The sequence below is a fragment of the Callospermophilus lateralis genome, chromosome 9, assembly GCF_048772815.1.
Source record: "Callospermophilus lateralis isolate mCalLat2 chromosome 9, mCalLat2.hap1, whole genome shotgun sequence".
NCBI classification, from domain to species: domain Eukaryota; kingdom Metazoa; phylum Chordata; class Mammalia; order Rodentia; family Sciuridae; genus Callospermophilus; species Callospermophilus lateralis.
This window is the reverse complement of record NC_135313.1, coordinates 84,176,059-84,201,402: the sequence shown is the minus strand read 5'-3', so window position 1 is coordinate 84,201,402 and position 25,344 is coordinate 84,176,059. Positions and strand designations below refer to the sequence as shown.

General features: G+C 33.3%; 1 protein-coding gene across 2 annotated transcripts in view; it reads left to right on the top strand.

Moving 5' to 3' along the window:
- Positions 1-25,344, top strand: part of Arhgap15 (Rho GTPase activating protein 15) — a 599,265-nt gene that overhangs the window by 283,523 nt on the left and 290,398 nt on the right. For both annotated transcript variants that reach the window (XM_076866113.2, XM_076866112.2), the window contains exons 7-8: positions 10,997-11,095; positions 12,245-12,374. In XM_076866113.2, the coding sequence (XP_076722228.2) occupies positions 10,997-11,095; positions 12,245-12,374 (229 nt within the window). The remainder of the gene's footprint in view (positions 1-10,996; positions 11,096-12,244; positions 12,375-25,344) is intronic.

Genomic DNA, 25,344 nt, shown 5'->3' with positions numbered 1-25,344 from the left:
CTTGGCTAATCTGTGTTTACTAGCACAGCACAGAGGTGCTCTGTTTGTCTCAGAAAATAGTTATAAATCACACTTCTTCCCATCATAAATATGCATTTATCTTTAGAATATATCACCAACTGAGTCATTTTGATGTAAATATTGCACCTCTTAAATATAATGATGATAATAGAGGCTGTGAATCCACAGATTTGCACAAGTACTCTCTTTTCAATAACTGAAAATATTTAAATCACAGAAGCTTTAACATCCTATGGGGAGTGGCAGACAGATATGTCAACAGAGTAGGACCTACAGAAGTTGTGACTATTTTCTCATTAATGAATAAAACACTTATCAGCTCTTGTCAGGAAATGACAGTGCATTCTATGTTGGTGTGTTCCAGCTACATTGTGACCGTTAGCCTGGAAGTGATTGACAGCTTCTTACCTCCTTCTAGCTCTGTCATCACAACCCGAGGGCTCCATGGCAAAGGGTTGACAACAATAGAAGGTAGGCTAGCCCCTGTAGATTTCCTCCTTCAGCCAGAAGTCCTGCTGTAGTCTTCCAGCTTTCTGAGACTGGTCAAGAGACATACATTTGGTAGGAGGTGCTAAAGTTCTCAGAAACTGTACTAGATGGTATTCTGATGGCACTGCCATTCTTTACTCCTTGGCATCCTTGTTTGGAAACTGTCTCCATTGGCTGTAATTTTACTTGAAGATTAAAGCACAGATTTTTCTATGTATCTTCTGTTCTCTGAATGTAAAAATTATAAAATACACCTACATTCACTCCTAAGTGGCAGTATTGTAATTCAGCAGATTTCTGTTTTTCTCTGAAACCTGGAGTCGAACTATCTTGAGCCGGAAGGCATTCAAGCTGCTGTTTTTCCCTTAGCTGTATTTCTCTATAAGCATCTAATTGTTTCGGAAAATGATGTACAGTATGCAAAAACCTGAATCTGATGCAAATAAGTCTGTATGGCACTAAAGCTAACAGGTGTTCTCATTAATGTAAGTAGACATGGAACAATTCTTGAATGTTTTATAAACACTCAAAACCATTGCCAAATATGTTACAATAGCATAGATGTACTTACATATTGAAATATCTTTTATTCTTATTTTTCAACCTCAGCACTTATTAATAGAAAGACTTGTGTGATTAATAATCTAGTGGCAACATTTCTTTCTTCTGCTTAACTCACTGTATTTTAAAATTAGCTATCTAAAAAAATTATTAGTAACATAACTACTGACACTTTCCTACATAATTTGTTTATTAGTATTAGCAGTTCTTTAGTAAAATTAATGACTGCAACATTCACAGATCAGCAGTAAACACCTTTGTCCATTGAGGGTCTCTAAATAAAGTTCTACCATTAACTCAGGTATTAACTCTTTAAAATTTTGAATCTGTGATCAATCATCCATACTGTCAATTCTCAAGTAAATAGTTCCAAATATAGGGTGATATATTTGGATGGTGTAGTATAGATTATCCCAACATAACACATGGGTGGTTTTGGATTATAATTAAGAACATTATATTCTATGGACATGCATTGAAATACAAACAACTCTTGGTTTCTCCTGGCCCCTTCAAGTTTGTAATCCTGTTTTCTGAAGTCCAGGTCTTGTTGATACATGGAAAAATACAGTCTTCAGGTGACTGTACTCAATCTTCACAATTGTTTGCCTATTCTACTCTGATGCATTATGATCAATAGATGTCAAAAAATATATTAGCTACATTACATGAAAGAATGAAATTGTATTTCAGCCTTCAAATTTTTATTATAACGGAAAATTAGTTAAATGTATTATGCCATATCAAACAAGAGAATAGTATGCATTCACTAAATGAATAAGATAGGTAAGGTTTATGTATTTATAATTTTCTTAGTGTTCCTATGTGTGGGTTATTCATCAACAACAGACAAATACCATTGGCCTCAAGGTTACTTTAGCATAGTAGGGGAATGGAAAAATCAACAGTGCATTGCAATGTAGACCAATTTGTGCTGTGACAAGGGAAGTAGGATAGCATGAGGGCATTTTGGGAGTGACATCTATTTCACAGAAGCCTTTACTGAAAAGGTGACATCTAACTTGATTTAAAAGATTTAATAGAGGAATTCAGAGGGTTCTAAGCAGCAGAAATGATGTGCTCTAAGGGAAGAAATGAAAATTAGTATCGGACAGCTGGGGAACAAAAAGATTTTCAGTATGACTGGATTGTAGAGATGTAGAGGGAAATATGGAACAGGGGAACTGCAGAGCAGGTAGGTGCCAGAGCACACAGGGTCTGGCAGGCCTAATTAAAGAGTTTGCACTTCACTGCAACAGCTGTGGGGAACCTCAGAATGATATCAAGCAGAGGAATGGGATGATCAGTTCCAAATTTCAGAGAGATCACTTTGGCTGCAATATAGAATATGGAATAGAAAAGACAACATGGATGAGACAGTGGAAAAAGCAAAGGGTATTTTAACTAAATCCTTGTGGGTGATGATGTATTTAAATAGTTAAATTCAGAAAAGATTTCATAAGTGTTGTGTTACCTTTTTGTGGCTATGATCAAAATATCCAATAAGAACAGCTTAGAGGAGGAAATATTTATTTTTGGCTCAAGATTTCAGAGAATTCAGTTCACATTTGCCACTCCATTGCTTGAACATAAGGTGAGGCAAACCCTCATGGTGGAAGAGCATGGCAGAGGAGTATTGCTCAGCTCATAGAAGTCTGGTACTGGAAATAGAGGAAGGGACCAGGGACAAGATATAGTCTTCAAAGGTAAGCCCCCAATGATCTACTGTCTCCAACCCATGCCCCATCTGCCTGTAATTTTCATTAATCCACCAAATGAATGAATTAATTGATAATAGAGCCTTCATGATCCAATCATTACCTAAAAGTCCCACTTCTCAACATTGCTATACTGGGAACAGCCAAGCTTTAGACATTTGAGACTTTGAGGGACATTCTAGATCCATACCATAAAGTATACATTATATTTTTCATTAAGATATAAACATATACACAATGTTTATTAATGTATCTGAAAGGTATGGAAAGAGAGACAACAGTTCAGAATATCATGGGGAAAAAGGGATTCTGCATTTATATTAAGACTTTTGGATTTAAAAAAAATCCTCAAATTAGACTTATTTAAATAATGATAATAATAATATCATTTCAATTTGATAAGGATGGAGGTAGCATATGCCCAAATTTCATCTAACTAGATGAGTAATTGAGCACACTGACTAAAGTTCAGGATAGAAGTGGCAGTAGGAATATCCGACTAGTGGATACGAGTAAGCACAGACCTCAGATGAGGTATTTAGGTATTTAGATAAATAAATACAATTGCTCCTCCCAAGTTTCAAAATTAACATTACGAGTCATAAAACTCTATTCTGACATCTTTTTACAACAACTGCTTAGATTAGTCACTTTTTCAGTCACTTTTCATATGAGCACCACAGGCAAAAGTTTGAGTATAGCTGCCTGCAAAACTGTGGAAACTGCTAAACTATCTACTAATTACTTGGATAGTATTCTTTCATGAATATTGAGAAGACTCTTTCTCAGTACTTAAAATATTTTAGCACAGATAAAAGAATGAACACAAGTTTTTGTTTGCTTGTTCATCTGAAAAAAAATTTGAGTGTAGACATTTCATTAATAAACAGAAAGGTAGAATCGGCAAATGACATGGGGTGTAAATGTTCATTATAGGCCCAAATTTTATTATGCAGAATAAATCTCTGAAGTAAGAATGCATGGACCAAATTATTTGGATGTCAATGGTACAGCTCAATTTCAATTAAAAACCATGTTTTTTTAAAAGGTTGTCCCTAAACCTTATATTTCAGAATGCTCTTGAGATCTGTAGTGTACATAGCTCAACATTTGTTTACTTTCCATTAAATAAGAAATTGCTTACATGGGCAGGTTATGTTGATATGATGACACCACTGAGGTTTCCAATAAATGTACATGCAAATCAATCAACCCAAACACATTGAAAACATATCCAATAAACATCTGGAAACTAATGAACGCACATTTGTTAACACAGGGGGAGTTGTGGAAATGCAGGATCCATTGGTGGCCCAGCTTATTTAGTAGCATGTGGATTTAGGAACATTTCACAGAGTCAGAAGAAACAGGGTAATTATAACATAAGGTTCAACATCTTTAGATATGTAGAACATTTTCCGTTGCTTAAAACAAATATTCCCTAAGAAAATATAAAACATTTTTCTGACTTGCAAAGTTTTTGCAGTCTATCATTTAAATTACTTAAATAAAGGGAGCTTTACTGCTCCCCAAAGCTGAGAATATAACACCCTCCATGCATATTAGCTTGATCTTCTTGACAGACCAGAGAAGTGTTTGTGTGTGCCAATTAAAACAAAAATGGGTCCCTAGTGGCTTGTTCCTCACACAACTTCTGAAGACTGCTATCATTGTTTGCTGGGGTAACCCTGAATAAGGCTGCTATCCAAAGTAAACAAACTTTTCAAAACTTTCATGACAGATGGGGGTTACAAATGCATTTTAATAAGGAGTTGCCAAAACAACTTTTTTTTGATAATCAGTATATATTTATTTAACATCTAGCAACATTGGGAACACAAGGCAGTTACTTTCTCACAAAATGCTTTAACAAATAACATTTTTGGAAAGACAAAATGAAGACCTTTTACTTCAAGCTCTGAAATTAAAAAAAAAAAAAGTTAGAAGTTATTTAAGCAGGCTGTAAATTTTAGACAGCAATGCAGCCTGATAATGTAATTCCTATGGCGGCCATAAACACCTTTGGAAATAAGTAAGATAACTATTAATATAACCATGAACATCTTCATTTTATAAGATATATCAAATGTGGAGTGATGCAAGATGAAAACAATGTGAATCTGGGTTTTTTGAGCATTATTGTTTGATTTTATGATTTGATATCTCATTATAATGTAGCCAAAATATATATCCATATTTTATGCTGTGAGTATTAAATAAAGATATGGCCAAAATTAATAACATAAAAATAACTCATATTCACATCAAATAAAGTAATTATATTTTGACATAACTTTTTATTTCTACTTAATTTAATACAAATGTAATGATTTCATCATGAAGTCCAAAGTATCTCCAAATATAATAATAATTAAATTCCATTCCCCTTATCCACTTATTTCTAAAACCATTGTAGCCATATCATCTAACATGTTTTAGGACTCTTTGGACATTTGGTAAATTTTATTATATATTTCCTACATACAGTTTCAGTTTCATTAGGATGGAATAACTTCTTAGATTCTCAGTCACAGACTGATTCTAAGAAAATTATGAAAAATATTTGTTCAAATATAGGATTGTTTTAGTCCTTTTTTAGGATTTGAATACTTTTTTTATTTAGATGCCTCAATTTTGCCTGATGCTTTTTTTTCCATAGCAAGGGAATGGTTGTTTTGGAAAAAGAAAAGAAAGAAAAATGTCAGAATAGGGATGTTAGGTGATTTTCAAAAATTCTGCTGTCTTTACCACAACACCAAGGAATGAACAACTTTGTCTAAAGTCAATATTCCAAATCACACAAATGAAACCAAATCATCATGGCCTTTTCCCATATACATACACACAGTTCTTAACTGTATACACTGTTTGCTGAGAACTCATGAACTTGAAATCAGTATCTTTGTAATTTCTTAATTCTGTCATTTAAATGATGCCAATTTGATACAATGGCATTCTTGTTTTCCTCATTTTCTTCATTTGCAAAATTACTTTATGACAGTGGAAGGAAGCTGCATTTGGAGAATGTTTATTATGTGCTTTGAGATCATTAAAGCTGATATCACTTTGCATAACAAGTGATGGTATTCATATCCTTAATATGCTAAAGTTCTGATACAATCAGCCTTTAAAGAATAAGATATCATGACCAGCAGTATATATATAATTTCATGAGGTAAATGTGACAGCAGTAATTACTCCCTCCTCTGAAATCTTGACATGAGAGTTGTTTGCACCACTCACACTTAGTCTTACTGTAAGCCATTTTATATTGTTATTTATGTTTATATGCATATGTCCTATTTATTCAAACAGATTGTGAATTGTTGAGGTTGGGAGTTGTTAGCTTCTAACAATGTGCCTTGGACTTAATGGATGCTGAATCAGTCCTTGTTGATGATCAGGGGATTAGGGGGATGATCAGTCATGAACATATCCTCTCACAGAATTATCTGTGGAATTTATTTTGCAATTGGAAGGGTAGTATATCAAAGAGAAGGGAGCACAATGTCATTCATCATCTCTTGCATCTTTGGTAATCTCATAATGTATATTTGAGGTCAACTGGAAAGGAAGAAGTCAACAATATTTACCACTCAAATATTTTGCTGATGAGGCATCTATCTATAGCATAAATTAATCCATTGAGCGTTATATCCATTTGGTTATTATATATAAAAACTGGCATTGTCTAAATTAAAATATTGCAATGTTTAGTCTGTGGAGCTGTGAATAGTTTTAATTTGAGTCTTTGTAATTTTTATTTTTCCATTCTCTACAATAAATTTATATTATTCTTATAATCAGGATAAAGGTGTTCTACAAGGGATTTGTACCAATTCTAAAAAATAAATCTTTGAAGATTTTAATAGTATCAATGCCATTCTACACAATAGCTTCTCATTTAAATAAAAATCTAAGACCAAAAAATCTTACTGCTGCAATGAATATTGGCAAAGTAATACTTAATTGGCAATATTACAAATATAAATACTACTCTCAAAATGACAGTGATTATAAATCTAAACACTATTCTTAAAAATATTTTAAAATTCTTTCAATTAACACAAAAATAATCGATTTAATCTAAATCTATTTTTTTCCTATATACCTCTTGTCTGAGATATTGGAGCTTGCATATCCTTGCCTCCATTCGGGGGAACCACAAGGACACAGACCAAGTTTCCAAGCCAAAGAGAAACTATTGTTGTTAATACCAAAAAAGCTTTAACAGACATGTCTAAAATTCTGTAGGTTTTTCAGTGGATATACTTATGTAATTCCTGGGTATGTATTAATCTTTACTGCATGTACCTCAGATAGAGCATTAATCTCCAGGATATTTAAAGAACTCAAAAAACTTAAAACCAAAAAGCAAATAACCCAATCAGTAAATGGGCTAAGGAACTGAACAGACACTTCAAAGAAGAAGAAATACAATCAATCAATAAATTTGTGAAAAAATGTTCAACATCTCTAGCAAACATGAAATGCAAATCAAAACTACTCTTCATATTTCACCTCACTTCAGTCAGAGTGGCAATTATCAAAAATACAAGGAACAATAAATGTTGGCTAGGATGTGGGGGTGGGGTGGGGAATATAAACTCATACATTGCTAGTGGGACTTCAAATTGGTGCAACCATTATGGAAAGCAGTATGGAGATTCTTAAGAGAACTTGGAATGGAACCACAAATTGACCCAGCTATCCCACTCCTTGGTTTATACCCAAAGGACTTAAAATCAGAATATTACAGTGACACATCCATATCAATGTTTAAAACTTAGGTGTCCTTCAACAGATGAATGATAAAGAAAATGCAGTATATATACACAATGGAATATTACTCAGCCTTACAGAACAATGAAATTATGGCATTTGTGGGTAAATGCATGGAGCTGAAGAATATCATGATAAGCAAGCTAAGCCAATCCCCCAAAACTAAAGGCCAAATGTTTTCTCTGATATGTGGATGCTAATTTACAATAAGGGTTGGGGAGCTAGGGAAGAATATAGTTACTTTGGATTTGGCAGAGGGAAGTGAAGGGAGGGGAACGAATAGGGGGTAGGAAAAATAGTTGAATGAATCAGACATCACTATCCTGTGTACATATATGACTATATAACCAGTGTGAATCTACATCATGTACAACCAGAAGAATGGAAAGCCATACTCCATTTATGTATGACGTGTCAAAGTGCACTATAGTGTCATGTATAACTAATTAGAACAAATAAAAAAAGAGAAAGATAATTTAAAAAAATTAAGTGGTCCCAATTTAGAGTAAAAAAAGTTTGACACAAATTTCCCCAGACAAGTACTCAAAGATATTTATTATTGACAATATTAGCACACTTTGTTAAGGCTGCTCTGATGCCCTGATATATCCCTTAAAATATGATCCGGTGGAGATGGCATAAGACGTTTTGCTAAAGTAGGCTTCTAAGCAAAATGGAGACCAGCAGCTCTTACCTAAACCCATTGTTTTCTGTAAGTTCTTCCTTCATTGCCTCACTCCAGCATCTGCCATGGAAGCAAAACATGATATAGGGAGAGTACATTGGCATGGCTAATATCAGATACTTTATCCCTGTTATTAGTACTGTATCATTTTATGTTGTCATCATATGTTGTCAATCATAAGTTTCAGTCAAAGTTCACATTCCTTACTAGTGACATTTTTTCCCCAAGAGTGTTAAAAATTCAATTGTTCAAAGTGCAAATATGATTCAGCAAACCACGTATCGGAAATCCTAAAGAGGTAATGTAAAAATGCGGATTGAAAGCCCTGAATTAAATGGACTTTACCAGTCAGAGATTCTGAAACTACTTTCCTGTGAGTGACTGGAATAGAGCAGAACAAAGTCAATTACTGAGTGTAATTAAGAAGTGGATGCATTTAAACTGTAGAGAGCAGTAGCAGACTTCTCCAGACTGCCTAGTAACTCAAAAGATTAGTGGGAAGACAGAGGAAAAGATGTGAACTGGATTTCTCTGGCAGTATGATTTGAATGAATTGCATTCGTATAGTTCCCTCATCTCACTTCCCAAAATGGATTTATAAATCACTGATTATGTATGATTAATGTAATAATATACATGGACAAAGAACCTTTCAAAATACATTTGCTTCTGATTGTGTTACCAGTAAAAGATCCCTTTGCATTGCATAGTATGCACCAAAAATGCAAATGCATTGCTGAACTACTTATATTTTATCACTCTTTGAATTTACTAGGCCAAAAACTGAACTATGTTGGCTCTCTCATAAACCCTCACAATACAGTAAATCTAATTATGTTTGTTTCTTGTACTTTAAAAATGTTGCTCCTTTTTATAATTTTAATAATGGCTTATTTATACTGGCAGAGAATTATTATATTAGATTGTACATTGTGCTTGGACTAAATTCATTTCTGTGTATAATAACAAATTATGGCATATAGTATATTCATAATCAAAATATTTAAACTTAGGATAAAGGTAGAGGTCAAGGACATTACTAGCTTTCTTGAGTTAGTTAGAAATGACCTTATATTTTTAGATTTCTCCTTCTGAGGCAACATTTTATAAAGTAAATATTCGGGACTTTATTTAAGTAAGGAATATTGTAGTGGTGTTCAGATAATTAGGCAAACATCAGCTTAGCTGTCTTTTCCTGGATACATAAAACAGAGGACTATTTTGAGCCATCCCAAATCTTAAATGCATTTTTATTTTTAAAGAGAGTGATTTGCCCCAGTAATCTGCCAAATTCTAGTGTGGGTAATTAAATCCTATTATTTTCTAATATTTCACTTATTATAATTGCATATGCCTTGGACAGCTCTTCTTACTGTAGAAGGGGCCAGGCTTGATAGGGGAACTCACGTCACTCAAGAAGAGCTGCTTTGCAGTACAGAGTAATGTCGCATCTTCATAGATTCTTTATGAAAAATAAATGAAAAATGAGTATATGTGCACATGTGCCATCAAAATTTCTTAAAAATGCCAAGACATTCTCTTTAAATGTTGCCATAAGAATCACAGAAAACTTCAGAGTAAGCTATTTGGGGTAATAATTGTCACTTTAATCATAGAGTTTTAAAGATGGCCTCAAGCACGATTTGTGATTTTCTGAACTGGTGCCACATTTCAGCATTCACCTCCTATTTAGAGCAAGTAAGGCTGAGAAGAGGTGACTGGCTCCTGATTGAGTATGCTGAAATGCCAGTCTTCTCAACCTCTGAAGCCTTGCTTGATGTGTGACAGTAGTTGGGAAATGTTCATCTTCCTCTTGCAACAAAAAGTCAATAATACAAAGGGAAAATCTTCACAGTTCAGATTGATGGCCTCATACAAAAAGCGTGTCCACACCCACTCTAATCAAATTCTCCTCAAAGGAGCCCTTTATGTGTGAAATCAAGAGCATTGCTCTGTTTCTATAGGGTCACATCCTTCTGTCACAATTCTGGGGAGAAAAAAGATTTACTGCAGTGAAAAATGTATAGTTGCATGCTAAGAAGCACTGCCAACTACTTAACAGCACTGAGAGAAGGGACACAGGATGTTCACTTGAGAAATACCCTCTAGGAGGGGTTCAAAGATGTAAAAGAACTTTTATTCTAATATACTCCTTTTGTGGGGAAATTGGCTCTTTATTACTTTCCTATAGATCTTTATGATAGGAAAATAGAAACAGCCTAATGGTATTCATCCGTATGACCTTTTAGAAAAGTCTGCATTAGTCTCTTCGGTAAATAATCTGTTTTAGAGCCCTCCATAAAAGGAAATCAAATATAGAGATACTATTAGATTTGAAAAAGACAAACAGGAAAGAGCCCGAAGTGCAGAATGAATTCTGACACACCCGGTTACATTTTTCTGAGACTTCTAACTTAAGTGTGCACTGTCTGTATCGCTCTGGATTTCCTGCCTTATTTCTCCTGAAGTTGGAGCAATTCAGCTTTAGCCTACTCTGAGTTAATCGTTCTATTATTAAAACAATAATGTATTTGTTATGACATGAAAAAAACAGTTTATAGAGAGTACTTCAAAATGATCCTAGCCTCCCAGTTCCCAGAAAGACAATTACTGGAAGACAAGAAAATATTTCAGTGTATTAAACTCTGTTTTAGAAGTTTTTTTTTTTTTTTTTTTTTTTTCAAATGTAGGAGATCTATCTCACATGGTTTTCTCACCTGTCAATATTTTTTTTTTTCAGATCACAACAGTATCAGGAAATGAGTTCCTTCTACAGTCAGATATTGACTTCATCATATTGGATTGGTTCCATGCTATCAAAAATGCAATTGACAGATTGGTATGTATTTGTTTTGGCTGTTACCTTTATTAGTTAAAATGTAGTCATTTAAATCTTATTGCTCAGTCATATAACACACATTTAAACAGAGCATATGGACTGAGGGATATTAAGTTCTTTTAAGTTTAAATAGAGTCCACTAGGAACATTTTCAGCAGACAGGATTTGTGGGACTAAATGTCATTTAATTTCTCTCTTTCAAAAATGCAGTGCTTTTTTTCTGAAATAACATGGACATTCATTTACTAGAGGTTGTAAAAAGCACACAAGCGCTTAATAACTACTGAGTTTTTACATTTCCAGTTTATGCAGCTTCTAATACTTATTCTGGAAAATAAATATTATTAAGGCCATACTCCCTGTTATAATACCAGTAAATAATAATCCTTTGTGCTGATTTTTATTGTTCTTCCAACTAGGTTATATTATTATTCTCATGAAAATTACACATCTAGAACTTCATGAAATTATCTTCAATCATACCAGAATATGTTTTTAAAAGAACCAAGTTATTTAAAACTACTCATTTCATACTAATTATAATTTAGCTCATTAATATTTGTAAAATCTTGAGAGGAAAATATTCCTGAGACTTTGTAATATGTTGTGCAATAAGAAAATACATTCTCAGTGATTTTGCTGATATTTGATTAAAGTCTTTCATGTTATCACTTTGAGATCAAAACTTTAAAAATAAAATAACTTACCCCCTTTATTAATACAGTCTCCATAAACACACAAAAAACACATAAGTTGTTTTCTTTTAGAATGGACTCTGGGCCCGAACTGCCTGTTTGAACACTGACTCCATCACTTACTAGCTGTGTGGCCTTGAGCAGATTATTTCCTCTTTTGGCCTCAATTTCTTATTAAGTAAAAATAATGGTGGCTACCTCATTGGATTCCTGTGATGATTAATTGAGTTAATGCATGAATGCTTGGAATAATGTGCAGCATTTAGTAAGCACCATGTGCATATATGATCTATTATTAAATTTTAATATAGAGCTTAGCATAGAGAACCTATCTTAAAATAATCACCATATTTCAAACATTCCTTTAAATCTAACATCAAAATAGAAACAAAACTCTTTAGTGAATCCTTTCTTCATATTAAAATTATTGAGTCTAATTGCTTTCTGTTTCCAGCCAAGGGATCCAAGTTGTCCATCAAGAAACCTGGAATTATTCAAAATGCAGAGATCCTCCAGTACTGAATTGCTAAGTCATTATGATAGTGATGTGAAAGACCAGAAACCAGAACACAGAAAGTCTTTAAGTGAGTACTTTCTCTGACTTGTTCATTTTAACTTTGTCTAAATGCAGTGCTTATGAAATATAAATGCATCGAAATCAAATTTAAGCCAAACTCATACTTCTCATGGAAGATTCGTAGCCATTTCTTGGCTAGGGATTCATGCACTGGAGGGCAGTCTGGGCACTTTGCTCACATCATTGTTGGTAATGCCTTTTGAGAAAATAATTATTCCAAGGTCATGGTCTCTGCTTACAGCAAACCTCTGAATCTCTGAGTAATAGCCATGGAGTTCAGATTGGTGATTGATTTTGAGAGTGGGAAATGTCAAGCGTCTCCAAACCTTGGAATGCTGAATATTTGATTTCCATACATTAAAAGGTATGAGTGACCACCACAGTTGGGCCAACTTAAGCCAATAGGCTATGCAACTTTGCACATTTTCAGACCACCAGAAAGATTTAGAAATGCACATTCCAGAGGTTGATAGAAAATATGGGATGTGAATTAGTAGTTTTCCTAGGTCATACTAGGTCTGCTATTCTAAAGTAATTGAATTTGGACTACAAAGAACTTATACCAGTTACATAGTAAACCTCAGTACTTTTATTGATATTTTCCAAGCCTACTGCTTCTTCAATAAAAGGGAGCTATTAAAGCATGTCACCTTACTTCAAAGACTTGGTTTGAGTCTCAACCTTCTGAAAAAACAAGTAGATATTTTTAAAGTCATAGAAAACCCATTTAACAATGTCTTAAAACTATAGCATCTTTCTTGGATCCTCTACCTTCCTATCTTAATCTTCTGATTCACCACATTTTGGAACAGTTCCCTCTGACCAAACATCAGTTTAGTTACATCCTAACTTCAAATTTAAGGATGCCTCAGTAAGTTGAGAATGTACATGTGAATAAGTATGATGCTAGACAACTATATGTATGTGTGTGATATATACATGATAGCATATCTTCCAGAACTGAATTTTGAGAACCACAAATCTAGAAATTATATAAGAACTTGGAGCATAAGTACCCTTTTGAAATTAATTCATTATTCAAAGACCCACATAATTGTCTCTTTTTGGTACTGGGTATTGAACCCAGGGCCTCAAACATACTAGGCAAAAACTCTACCATTGAGCTATACCCACCAATACATACCATAATTTTCAACAAATATCATATACATATTTAGTTAGCCGGTTGTGCTATGTTGGAGTTTAAAATGATCAGTATTAATAGCTAGAAAACACATGATGTGGAAGGTTTGTGGAGAGTTAACAATGCCATATTTAAAGATTTTTTCCATATGACATTAAAGTTTAGAGTTATTTCATTTAAAGAACATTTCCTTTAACTGCTGGTTATTAAACCATTTTAATTCATATGGAATCTGATATAATGTAAGATATCAAAATTAAAATTCAGTTGTGAGTGCATGTTTCATATTAACTACATAAATATTTTGTAGTAAATAGAAAAAGGATATGTGTTACAGTTATTAGTTGATCTGGGATTTGAAAGAGACCTTGACATGCTTCTGAAGCCTGAAATTAGGGAGAAAATAAAGGTGTGCAAAAATGTATTTTAGAAATATTGAGGCTAACAGATTCTGTATTGGGCAGAATCTCTTTTAAACAAGTTTTAGGATACTACTGGGGTTGGGGGCAGGAATTTTATGGATAGAATACCTGCTACTTCTCTTTAGAATTTATTTTTCTTTGAGAAAGATAGTTATTCTCTCTGAAATTCAATCCTGCCTAAGGAGAAAAGACACATTATTTATTCTATTTGTTTTATTATATACCTAATTGTACAAGGATGCCACATTTACCTTTTACTTTGAATTTTTTTTATTTATTATTTTTTTATTGGTTATTCAAAACATTACAAAGATTGCAGAATCACATCGGTTACACATCCACATTTTTACATACTGCCATAATAGTAATTGTTGTATGAATTACAGTAGATGGGGTAGAGAGAGAAGATGGGAGGGGAGGGGAGGGGGGATAGTAGAGGATAGGAAAGGTAGCAGAATACAACAGTTACTTTGAAATTTAAAAGCCTGTTATAACTAGAAAATATTTTGCACTTGCTATCTAGTAGTTGTTCTAAGTGCTTGTCTTACATAGTCTCATTTAATGCTCCCCCTAACTTTATGACAGATACTATGATTAGAAGTTTTAGTTAATGAAAAAAATCAGCATTTAGCTCTTCAACATCATCCTCTTTTATGGATGAGGAAATGGAGGCTTGGAAAACTAAGGTATTATGTATGAAGACAAGTTATCAAGACTTGTTTCAAACCCAAACAATCTGCTTTTAGAACTTGTGATTTTAACCAAGATACCATGTGAAGAAATATATAGTAAGCTAAATCTCTATCAACTTTCAATTTGGATGGAAATGAATACATTAAATACTTTTTTAAATGACCCATAGAAATCAGTAGACTTAAAGACAAGACCCCAAAACTTGTTTAAAAAAATAAAATCAAATGTTCTCTTCTTAATTTGATTTTACTATTAAAATAAATAGTCATTTAATCTTTAATGCTAGTCCTGATTTTAGAAAATGCTTGGTTTCTGAATCTTGGTAGATATGTATAATTGTAAGCCTTATTTAGGGTTAGCATGTTTTTTGCAAGATATAATAGTTAGTATTCATCAATTTAAAAAAAAAAGAAGTTCAGTCCATATGTATGTGTTCATTTTCACTAAAGGCATAATGATTTACTCACCCATACAATGTCAAATTAGACTATATGTTTGAGGTTGGTGCATTTTATACTTGATGATTCTAAAGATATTTTTTTTCAAGTAGGAAATAGCCTGTCTGAAGCCCCTCTGATCTTGGTCCTAGAGTTGAACACCCAAACTTAGATTTCTTACAACCTGCTTTTGATTTTTTGTCACCCTCTGGAGATTAAATAATTATGTGGAATCAGAGATTCACAGTATCCTCTTCCTCATTAGTAGTCGAAGCACAAACTTTATTGTCAGTTTGCTGCCTTTGGCTTCCTGTGCCCTTGATGTTCCCACGAGTTTTGTCGCCAAGATTGTAGGAAGATAAAGCCAGAATTACTTTTTTAAAAAAGCATGTGAACATCATTAGCAACTAACAGGTGGTCATTTTTTTTTTTGTCCAGTTTGTCTGTTTAACATGGGAAAAATATGTTCTCTCAATGAGTGGATTCAGAAAGTTGTATTAAAATACACTTTCCTTTTTAAAATATGATTCTAACCTGCCAACAGTATTAAGTATTAATCAGATATTTTAAGATATCAGTTGAGTCTAACAGACAAGAAGCCAGAAAATTCAATGTAATGGCCAAATCACTGTGGGAAATTCAGGACACCAGTCTGGGATGAGTGTAGGAGAGCAGCTCTCCAGGGAGGGCTGTTATGGAAAGTGGAGAGTCAATCAAAGACGATGCTAACATATTTCTCCAAGAGAAAATCTTCCACTGATGACAAGGAGGAAAGGCCCAAATATAAACCCAGCATCAGATAACCCTAGAAAGGTTTTTTTGTTTTTTTTTAACTTTGCTAAGCTTTACTTTCCAGATGTTTAAAAATGGGTCTGATAGCATCCATACAGGATTGAGTGAGAATTTGAAACTAGAGATGTAAATACGTAGTTCACAGCAGGCACTCAATAAGTAGAAGCTCTTATTATTATCCTCTGTGTCCCCAAGCAGATGGTACCAAAATGGGCATGAGCCAAGGATGATGACTGGTAGAAGACTGGAGCAGGGTGTGTATACTTGACATCCTACTCCCCAAGTGTACAGAAAATAGGGGAATGAGCCAGAATTGGATATGGGAGTCATAGATACAAAGGCCTAAATATGAGCAGCTGGTCTTTCCCCTGGCACTTCCCCAGGTGAAAATGGCAGCCAGAGTATTCTTGGGAGCAGCAAACCAGGACATAGTTGAAGGGTGCCAAGAGATATCTTGATTCTTTTATGCCCCGAAGAACATGCCATTAAGAAGTTCTAGTTAACAAAAGACTCAAAATCTAGCTCTTTTCCTGTTGCTTTAGACAAAGCTCTAGTTTATTCACGTAATGATACATTCATTGTTTTTTGTCAACAAATATAACCTAAAGATACACAACTAAAATTCTCTATGTAATTTGTCTGTGTATCCCTTTTTTAAAAAAATATTTTTTATGGTTAGATTGTGCTTCAGTAGTGAATATATCATGTCTATCAATTGCCAAACTATAAAATCCATATGTGGAAGAAACTGGACAACTTTTATATAAAACTGAGACTTTATTTAGTATTTTAAGTAAGCACCCCCAAAATGAACATGAGTTATAAGAGTTATAAGAATAAAGTCAAATGATAAAAGAACTAAAAGGAAATATATTTCCTATTAGCTGTCCTTTGATTAAGTTATTATGAAAAACAAATGTGTTTTGACTGAAATCGTCCAGGTTCTTAGATGTGGATTTCTCAATTTCATATCCCCAAATGATATGTATAATGCAGTTACAAGGACAAAGATTGGAATGGAAAACTTTAATTGAGATATTTATACAAGGAAGGAAATGAAAATGATATCGGTATTTAATGCTATCTTTCTTTTAAAAAATTGCCTGAGGAATAATTATGATTATGTCATGTGAAAACAAGTTTAAAATAGAATTCAATATTTTTAACTAAATAATTATAATACTGACTGATGGTAACTGGAAGTAGGCTAATGTTCTCAAAATCCAGGTATAAATTGGTTGCTTAGAACTTGATACATTTTCTCAGGGAAACCATGTACCAGGCACAAAAACACACTGAGCTTTCTTCAGTCACATTGTTTCTAGCAAAAAACTCATTCTGAGTGTGCTATATCTCTGACCCTGAGAGCCCAGACTTCCCAGTAGTATTGCTCTCCATCTGGTTTCCCACTTCCTACTACCTCACTTTTGCACCAACTCCACCAATGCAATTAGGAGTCTCAGAATAGCTTTGGCTAGAAGGCTGCTAACCCCTGACCCCCCGCCCCCGTCCCCCCACCCCCGGCCTAATGGAAGGAAGAGAATGTAGAGCTCCAAGCCAAAAGAAATAGTGGGGAAAGGAGAGAATGGAGGGCTGTGAAAGGTTTTTCAGCATGGATAAGAAAGTAAGTCTTCAACAAGGCAGATATTCTTTTTCAGAAATGTGCATAACAGATTAACTCTGGCATTGTCCCAAATGTTGACATTTGATGAATCTAGGTGGTAGATACACACATGATCATGATGCTATTGTTTTATGTATGTTTGTGATTTCCCTGAAAAAACATACACACATACATACATACACACAAAGTTTGTCACTTCCTATGTACAGAATTCAATTTAAAAAATATATATTTTCTATTTACAACTTGAAAACTTTTAAATAAAGATATAATTTGCCAAATATAAGTTACATTAAGAAATTTTTTAAAAAAATATGTAACTCATCATTTTCCTACCACCCCAAACATATATATATAATATATGTATATCTATGTGTGTATATATATGATATATGTATATGTATGTGTATACACACACACACACACACACACACACACATACTCCATGTATATTTATTTATTTTGCATGAGTTATAAGACTACTATGACCTTTCTTGTAACTATGTAAAATTTGTAAGATGTTTATTATTACCCAAATGCAAAACTCATAGTAGTTTCTTGGATAAATATGTAATTAGCAATTGTTTAAAACACATACTAAGAAGCCTGTCCTGGATACTCAGAGAAATACATATTTTTAAGACTTTATTTATTAAGAATTTTGTATAAAACAGCCTACTCCTGCCAATGCATGAAACTAAGAAGCAGTAGCAGCCATCTGCCAAGAAAAAGAAAACAATATTAAAATTGCACAAATGAATCCTATCTAGTTTTGAAGAATCAGGAAAGCTCTTACCTGGAAACAACAAAAAATTCATAATATTTGTGTAGCATACTATAGGTTATTATGTTGTCATGAGGACAAAGGCTCCCTATTTGGGTAAAATGATTGATCGACTTGACTATTTTTTCTCTAAAACAAATATTGTCATTCTGACACCAATTTTATTCAATATCCACTTTAGAAAAATAAACTGTGGGAATGAAATGTGAAAATAAATGATTTTAGTTTACTGTAGTTACAAAACAACAATATCTAAAGAATAGTTGAGTGCCAATTCTTCACTCAATTGTTTCTCATTATTTAAGGAAGTTGTTTATTTTAAAATATTTCAGTTGGTAAAGAAAAATATTTCAAAATTTAAATTAAAATATATGTTGTTTAGGCTGGAGGTTTTAAAATTTGTCAGAGAAAAACATTAAAGATTAGACGCATACTTGATAACCAGGCATCCAAAGTAATTGTCAAAAGTGTTATTCACAAAGGTTGTGTGACTACTGTGGTCTTATGTGACCAGTCGTTGTTCTGACATGTGTTCTCAAGACAGTTAGCAGTGAACCCAAGTTTCCTGGGACCCATAGATTGTAGTTTCTTTAAACATTTACTTCTCAATGAATCATGTGATAAGAGGACTTAGCTATGAGTTGAGCAAAGAATGTTCTGATTAATATCTCCCTTCCCATCTAAGGGGCTGATCTTGCCCTCTGACCTGTGGGCATCCATGGTCATGTATCTTGTAGCATCAGCTACTCTGAAAGTCTATCTAACCCTATCAGCACTCCAGCACTAGATCACCCTATCCTCCTCCTGACCCTGGCAGCAACACCGTGACCATATTTCCCCTCAGATGAACTGCATTTAATCAATTTCTGATTTCATTAGGTCAAGTGGCATCTTTCTTTCAATAATAGGCCAAATACAGAAGGCTCTTTCCTCTAACTCTCCAGCAATATTTCCTTAGCATTAATATGCTACTGTGACTGTAAACAAGAGAAAAACAATGCTCTCTGATCCCCCCTGAAAGTTTCTTTCTATTCCATGAGTACAAGAGGCATAAATTATATCTTCTTGTAAAGTTAGGTATATAATATATATTCATTATTGTCACATCAGTTTAAATTACCTTTCCTCAATGTAAAATATATTCTTATAGTGAATCCTATACAGAGAAAAAAACATTATTTTGAACACATATGATCTCCTCTTTTGAAACACAAAGTTTATCTGGAGTATAGGAATGTAGACTACTTTTTTTTTTTTTTTTTTTACAAAATCCTAAAAGAAAGTAACTTGATTTTTAATGTATTTATTTATATGTTCCAAACAGGTCTTAAAATATTTCAATTATAAAAACATAGAAACTTTTTTAAGATTTCCTTGGAAAATAAATTTTATTTCTTATTATTCATACTTGAATCCAAATCCTTTAATTAAAATTAGGTATTTCTTTCACCCTAGAGTATGGACCAAATCTAAAAATACCATATTTCTCCAGAATTCAATGAAGTGAGATCCATACCTAAGAAATTTCTAACTTCTTTCAAGAAATGGTAAAATAAGTCTGTTAATTCATCTTTCTGTGATTATTTAAATGGTACCTGAAGACAAATGTTCCTGTTGTCTAATTTTTTCTAATGTAAATAGATATTCCCTATTTATATAAAAAATTAATAGACTTAAAAAATAGAGTCAAAACAGGAAATACCATGACCAAGTAGAAAATATAGGACTGAGATCCTACTACCACATCTAGTATCCTCAAAAATCCAAAACTGAGATAAAATATTAAGAATAATTTCTTCTTCTTCTCCCCTTCCACTTCTCCTTTTCCTTCTCTTCCTCTTCCTGCTCCAATTAAGAACTACTTCTGATCAAATTATTACATTGGGAATCAAAGGGCCAAGTTCCCCTATAGACAGCTTTTAACTGCCTATGCCCTATTCCCCAGAATTTACCACCATTCCATGACCCACAGTTTATGTTCCAAGGAAATAGTGCTTATAATCATGATACATACACTACATGATGAGTTTTACCTTTAAGATAAGGTATTCTCTTTATTAAACAAACATCCTTTAAGACTAGCTCAGGCCATAACCTCTCAATATTTCTATCATTTTTTTAAAGGAAACTTGTTTTTTTTAACAGTAAATTGAAGTTATACCCAACATTCTTTATTTATTTATTTTTATGTGGTGCTGGGGATCGAACCCAGGGTCTCACACATGCAAGGCAAGAACTCTACCACTGAGCTACAGCCCCAGCCCCTTTATCATCATTTTTATGTCCTTTTTTTTTTTATTTTGAAGAGTTACTATGTTTCATATTAATTCTTGAGGCTCTTTAAATTGCTATGACTTGGAATTTTCAAGGTGCTATTAGAGGCAATAAAATAAAAAGAAACTTTGTAATGTACAATAATAATAATAATTTTGATAATTCTAAAAGACTCAGAATACTTTTTTCTTGAATCAATTTATTTTAAAAAATTTAGATTAACACAAAAGTTGTAGAAAATAAGTTATACTAATGTTGATCTTCAAGTAATATTAGTCTTCAACACCCTCCTCAAAATGTTATGTGAAATTGTATAAAAAAAAATTGGGTCTAAGAATCAGAAATTTTGAATACAATTCTTACTCTCAGGATAAACAACTATATGATTTGGACAAGTTTCATAAGTTTCCTAAAATTGATTTTCCTGGTAAGTATAATGGGTATTTTTTATATAACTATAACATTATCAGAAATACAAATGTGGATTTGATATGTAATAGATCTAAAGATTGTACACACACACACACACACACACACACACACGACTAAAATATATCTAAGAACTTTGTAGGTTATATATTATGATATAAATATTGTATGTAATGATTGCATGAGTGAAGTCCAAGTAAATTAATCATAAATTTTTCTACTATAAAACCACCAGTTTCTTTCTTTAGAAATATGCCAAGAATGCACTTTTAATACAGAATTTAAAAATGCAAATTAAACAAATATGTAATTTGCCAAAACTTAATGTTTAATATTGTCATTAACTCAGAGCATAATATATCCTTTAATTCTTTTCTTTCCTTAAAGGACTCTGAGTGTCATGAGGCATAATGTCATTCCTGAATGTGAACCTGACATTATGGCAATCTCTAAATATTAAACTTGGCCAAATGTCAGTTATTTTTTGCATTACTGCAGAATATAGAATAGTAATACAACTGTAGAATTTTGAAAGAGTTTAAGTAATTTTGCATAAAAGCTAGGGAAGATTTTTTTAATGTTATATATATATATAACATAAACAAAATAAATATGAATATATATATTTTTTTTCAATAGAATAAGCCAGCATCATAAAGTATCTGGTGATAAGGTGATTGATTTTTATTGACTAGAGTAAAAATATGAAACACACAGTTACCAAGCCATTTATAAAGAATTAACTTAAAGTTGCTGAAAATCTGATCTCACCCAAGTGCATTTCATTGGCCAGGTGGCAAGTACACCTAGAGGCCCATCACATCCACTATATCAAAGGGATGGCAGGTGTTATCTGGAAGAGGTAATCCTAGCTGACCAGTACTTCTCTCATTTGCTTAAACCCTGATCCATTAGATGGGGAATGCCTGAAGAACATTAACCAGGACCTTCTAAGGATTACCCCTCTTCCTTTATAAACTAGATCAGAGTCTGAAAGCAGTGATGTTTAATATTTTAATATTAAAGGCCTGAGTGAGTAAGTAACCTAATGACTGAGGAACCCATCCTGAATTTCATGCCCAAGGAATAAGAGGAAAGGTTGAACTGTGAAGCACTTATCTCTTAATGTGAGTCTTAGTAAGTTCAAAGCCAGCCTCAGCAACATAGGAAGGCCCTACACAACTCAGCAAGACCCTGTCACTAAATAAAATACAAACAAGGGCTGGGGATGTGGCTCAGTGGTTAAGTGCCCCTGGGTTCAATCCCAGATAACACACACAAACACACACACACACACACACACACAAATAATAATATCAACAACAACAACAACAAAAGGGGTCCACTATGCCCCCATTACTTGTAGTACAAGTCTAAGTTTCTTAGCATGGCTTGAAAGACCCTTTGTCAATGATTTATTGTTCCTTTCCAACCTATGCTTCAGTTGTTTCCCCAGTGTTTCGTACATTGAAAGTTTACCAATCAAATTGTTATTCCCCAACTCTTTATATTCCATGACTCCCTGTCCTCTATCCTAATATGTATCTACTTTTTTCTCTGTCATTCTTTCTTCTGTACTTGAATGACTCCCACAAGTCCACAGTCACATTATATTGTAGAAACCTTTCATTGCTTCCATCACTTCCCTGGCAATCTTCCCCCAATACCTCCATTTATGTCTAGAGGTCACTTTGAAATATTCCAACCTTTGAGAAACACATTTCTGGGCTGCTGTTCTAGCACAATGTAGAACAGTTGGTTAGCATGCACAAGGCCCTGGTTTGATCCCCAGCATCAAAATATCAAAAATAGTTACAAAATATCAAATATTTATCAAAATAATTATCAAAATGACCAGGTGTCATGACACACACCTGTAATCCCAGTGGCTTTGTAGGCAGAGGCAGGAAGATTGCAAGTTCAAAGCCAGCCTTAGCAATTATGAGGCCCTATGCAACTTAGTGAGACCTTGTCTTAAAATAAAAAATAAAAAAGGGCTGGGAGTATGTGTTTAATAGTACAAAAAAAACTTTCAAAATACTTAATTGATTAATTTTTAAGATAAGGAAAAACATACATTGCCATATCACAAAAATAATAAAAGTAAGTTTTCTAAATAGGTTTTGAAAGCTGAGAAACTGCATATGGCTTTGGGGACTTCAACAAGAATTGCTTATATAAAAGAGCTGTCTCATCTGCCTTTGTGCAGAGTAAACCTGCTATGATTATCACATTGGCAATTGCATGACAATGCATAATTTCAGATGGTGAATATTTATTTACTCTCATCAATTCCTTCTAGCCTATGATTACAGACAAATACAGGATCAAGACACAAACTTCCAGTGTAACTTTTGCCTGTACCACACCCAGTCTTAAACTCTAAACTGGCCTCAAAAATCAACAGTTCTAGCCAAAGCACAATAACCAAAAAAAAAAAAAAAAAGTAAAAAGTGAAAAAAAAGAAAGGAAGAACAGAAAATAAAAGAAAGGAAGAAAAAATGAAAAAAACCAGTTTCTAAGAATAAACTACACTCACCAAAACAAATAGACAATAGAAAAAACCTGCAAGCAATTCCCTGGAAATAATCCACTAATTCCCTGGATATAAACATGTGTAAATCCCATCTGAGACTCTATTTACCTTCTATTTGACTCTTCTTTTAGGAACGTGTAATCTCACATGTAGTTTGTTTTGTTTATTTGTTACTTTCCTTCTCCAAAGACAAGAACGATAGTATTTGATTGCATGAATGATGTTTTATGTGGTTCTTGAGTTCATTTCCCATTAGCCGTTCAGGTTAGATGTCCTAATTCTGGATGAGCCACAGCTTGGCTGTTTGACTCAGAGTTAGCTGCTCTCTGCTGCCTGCCAAAACAATCAAGGCCCACCAGGCTGCACTTCAGTCAAGTTGTTTTTGAAAAATCTCAAAGAAAACAAAAGTAGGCTCACAGTCTAGTTCTCAAAAATAGAGGATAATTTAAAATAAGATCTAATTAATCCATCTACTATTGTGAGATTTCACTCACTGAGAAGAAATGGTAATAACTAGATCCAAAATAAAATATTTTCTCAGATCCACTTTTCTTTTTTTATTCAAGGAAATGAAAAAGGAAATGGGCTAATGATAATCATTTTCTCAATAAAAACCTTATTCATAAATGTGTACCAAAATATCTAGTCTTTTAAAAATTCATTGGATAGTAATAAGACCAATTGAAGGAGTTTCCTTAAAATTTTAGTAGTGCCTAGATTCACTTCACTTCTTTGGCTTTATTACCCCAAGACAGCTTACATAAGAATAATTAATCTTTTTTTTGTAGTCAGTACCTGGGTTTATTATTGAAATTCCATGCCTTATTTTTAAATTGGGCATAACTGATTTTCACAGAAAGCTTTGGTTGAGAACCCAAAGAATTTTTGCTTAACTCATTTTTATTGAACAAAATCCAGAATTTTAGTCAAGAAGCATTAGATATTAATCACATGTGAGTGGAATCATTAAAATTTCCTTTACCTTCCAGAATGGTGGGTCATTATGGAATTATATGAAGTGAGCTCACTTAATACTCTTTACAATTACACAGAAACAATCATTTTCATAAGTCTTACAAGAAGCTTTAACTACTACCTGAAGAGCCTTTTGGAATATTAGAAAGTATTATGTTTTATTATTGTAGATGTGACTTGTGAATTGAAAAAAAAAATATTCTCAGACTTAGGAGTCACCCTTTCCAGCTTGAAGAGTTTTAACTGCTAACAGTTTGTGATTATGTTTTTTACAAGAGAAGTAGAGACTTTCCTGCTGAAATATAAATCATTTCTTAATTATTATATTCTTAACTTTATAGAAAATAGGAGGAGAATACAGTATTTTTAATTGCAAGTAAGAACAATAGTTTGTGAAAATTTAAGGTGAGTCAGTTAAGGAGAAAATTAAGGCAAATTCCTCCTCTAAATTGTTGTTGCTTTTCTCCTTCTTTTTCTTGTAACCATTTCTCATCTTTGACTTTGAAACCCAACAGTTTAAACTTGGTTCTTATTTCAGTGGGCTAATCCCCTTTCATAAATCATGCTCAAGAGCTGAAATAATTTGCACATCATTTAAAGAGTATTTGCTTTGAAATATTCACCTCAAGCCCTTTTGTATATCCTTTCTCTCTAAAGATTTGTAGTATTTGTTTTGTTCTCTGAGGTATAAAAGACCTGGATAAACTTTATTCCTGTTGTTTCAAGATTAGTTAACGAAAATGCATATTAATTCAGCAGGGATGGGAACAAACCTCAGCAAAGATGATCATACATATGCCCCTCGGGAATAGCAAAGTACAAAATGTCAGTCTTCAAATCTCCTTGGAATTGCTCAAAAGAGTATTG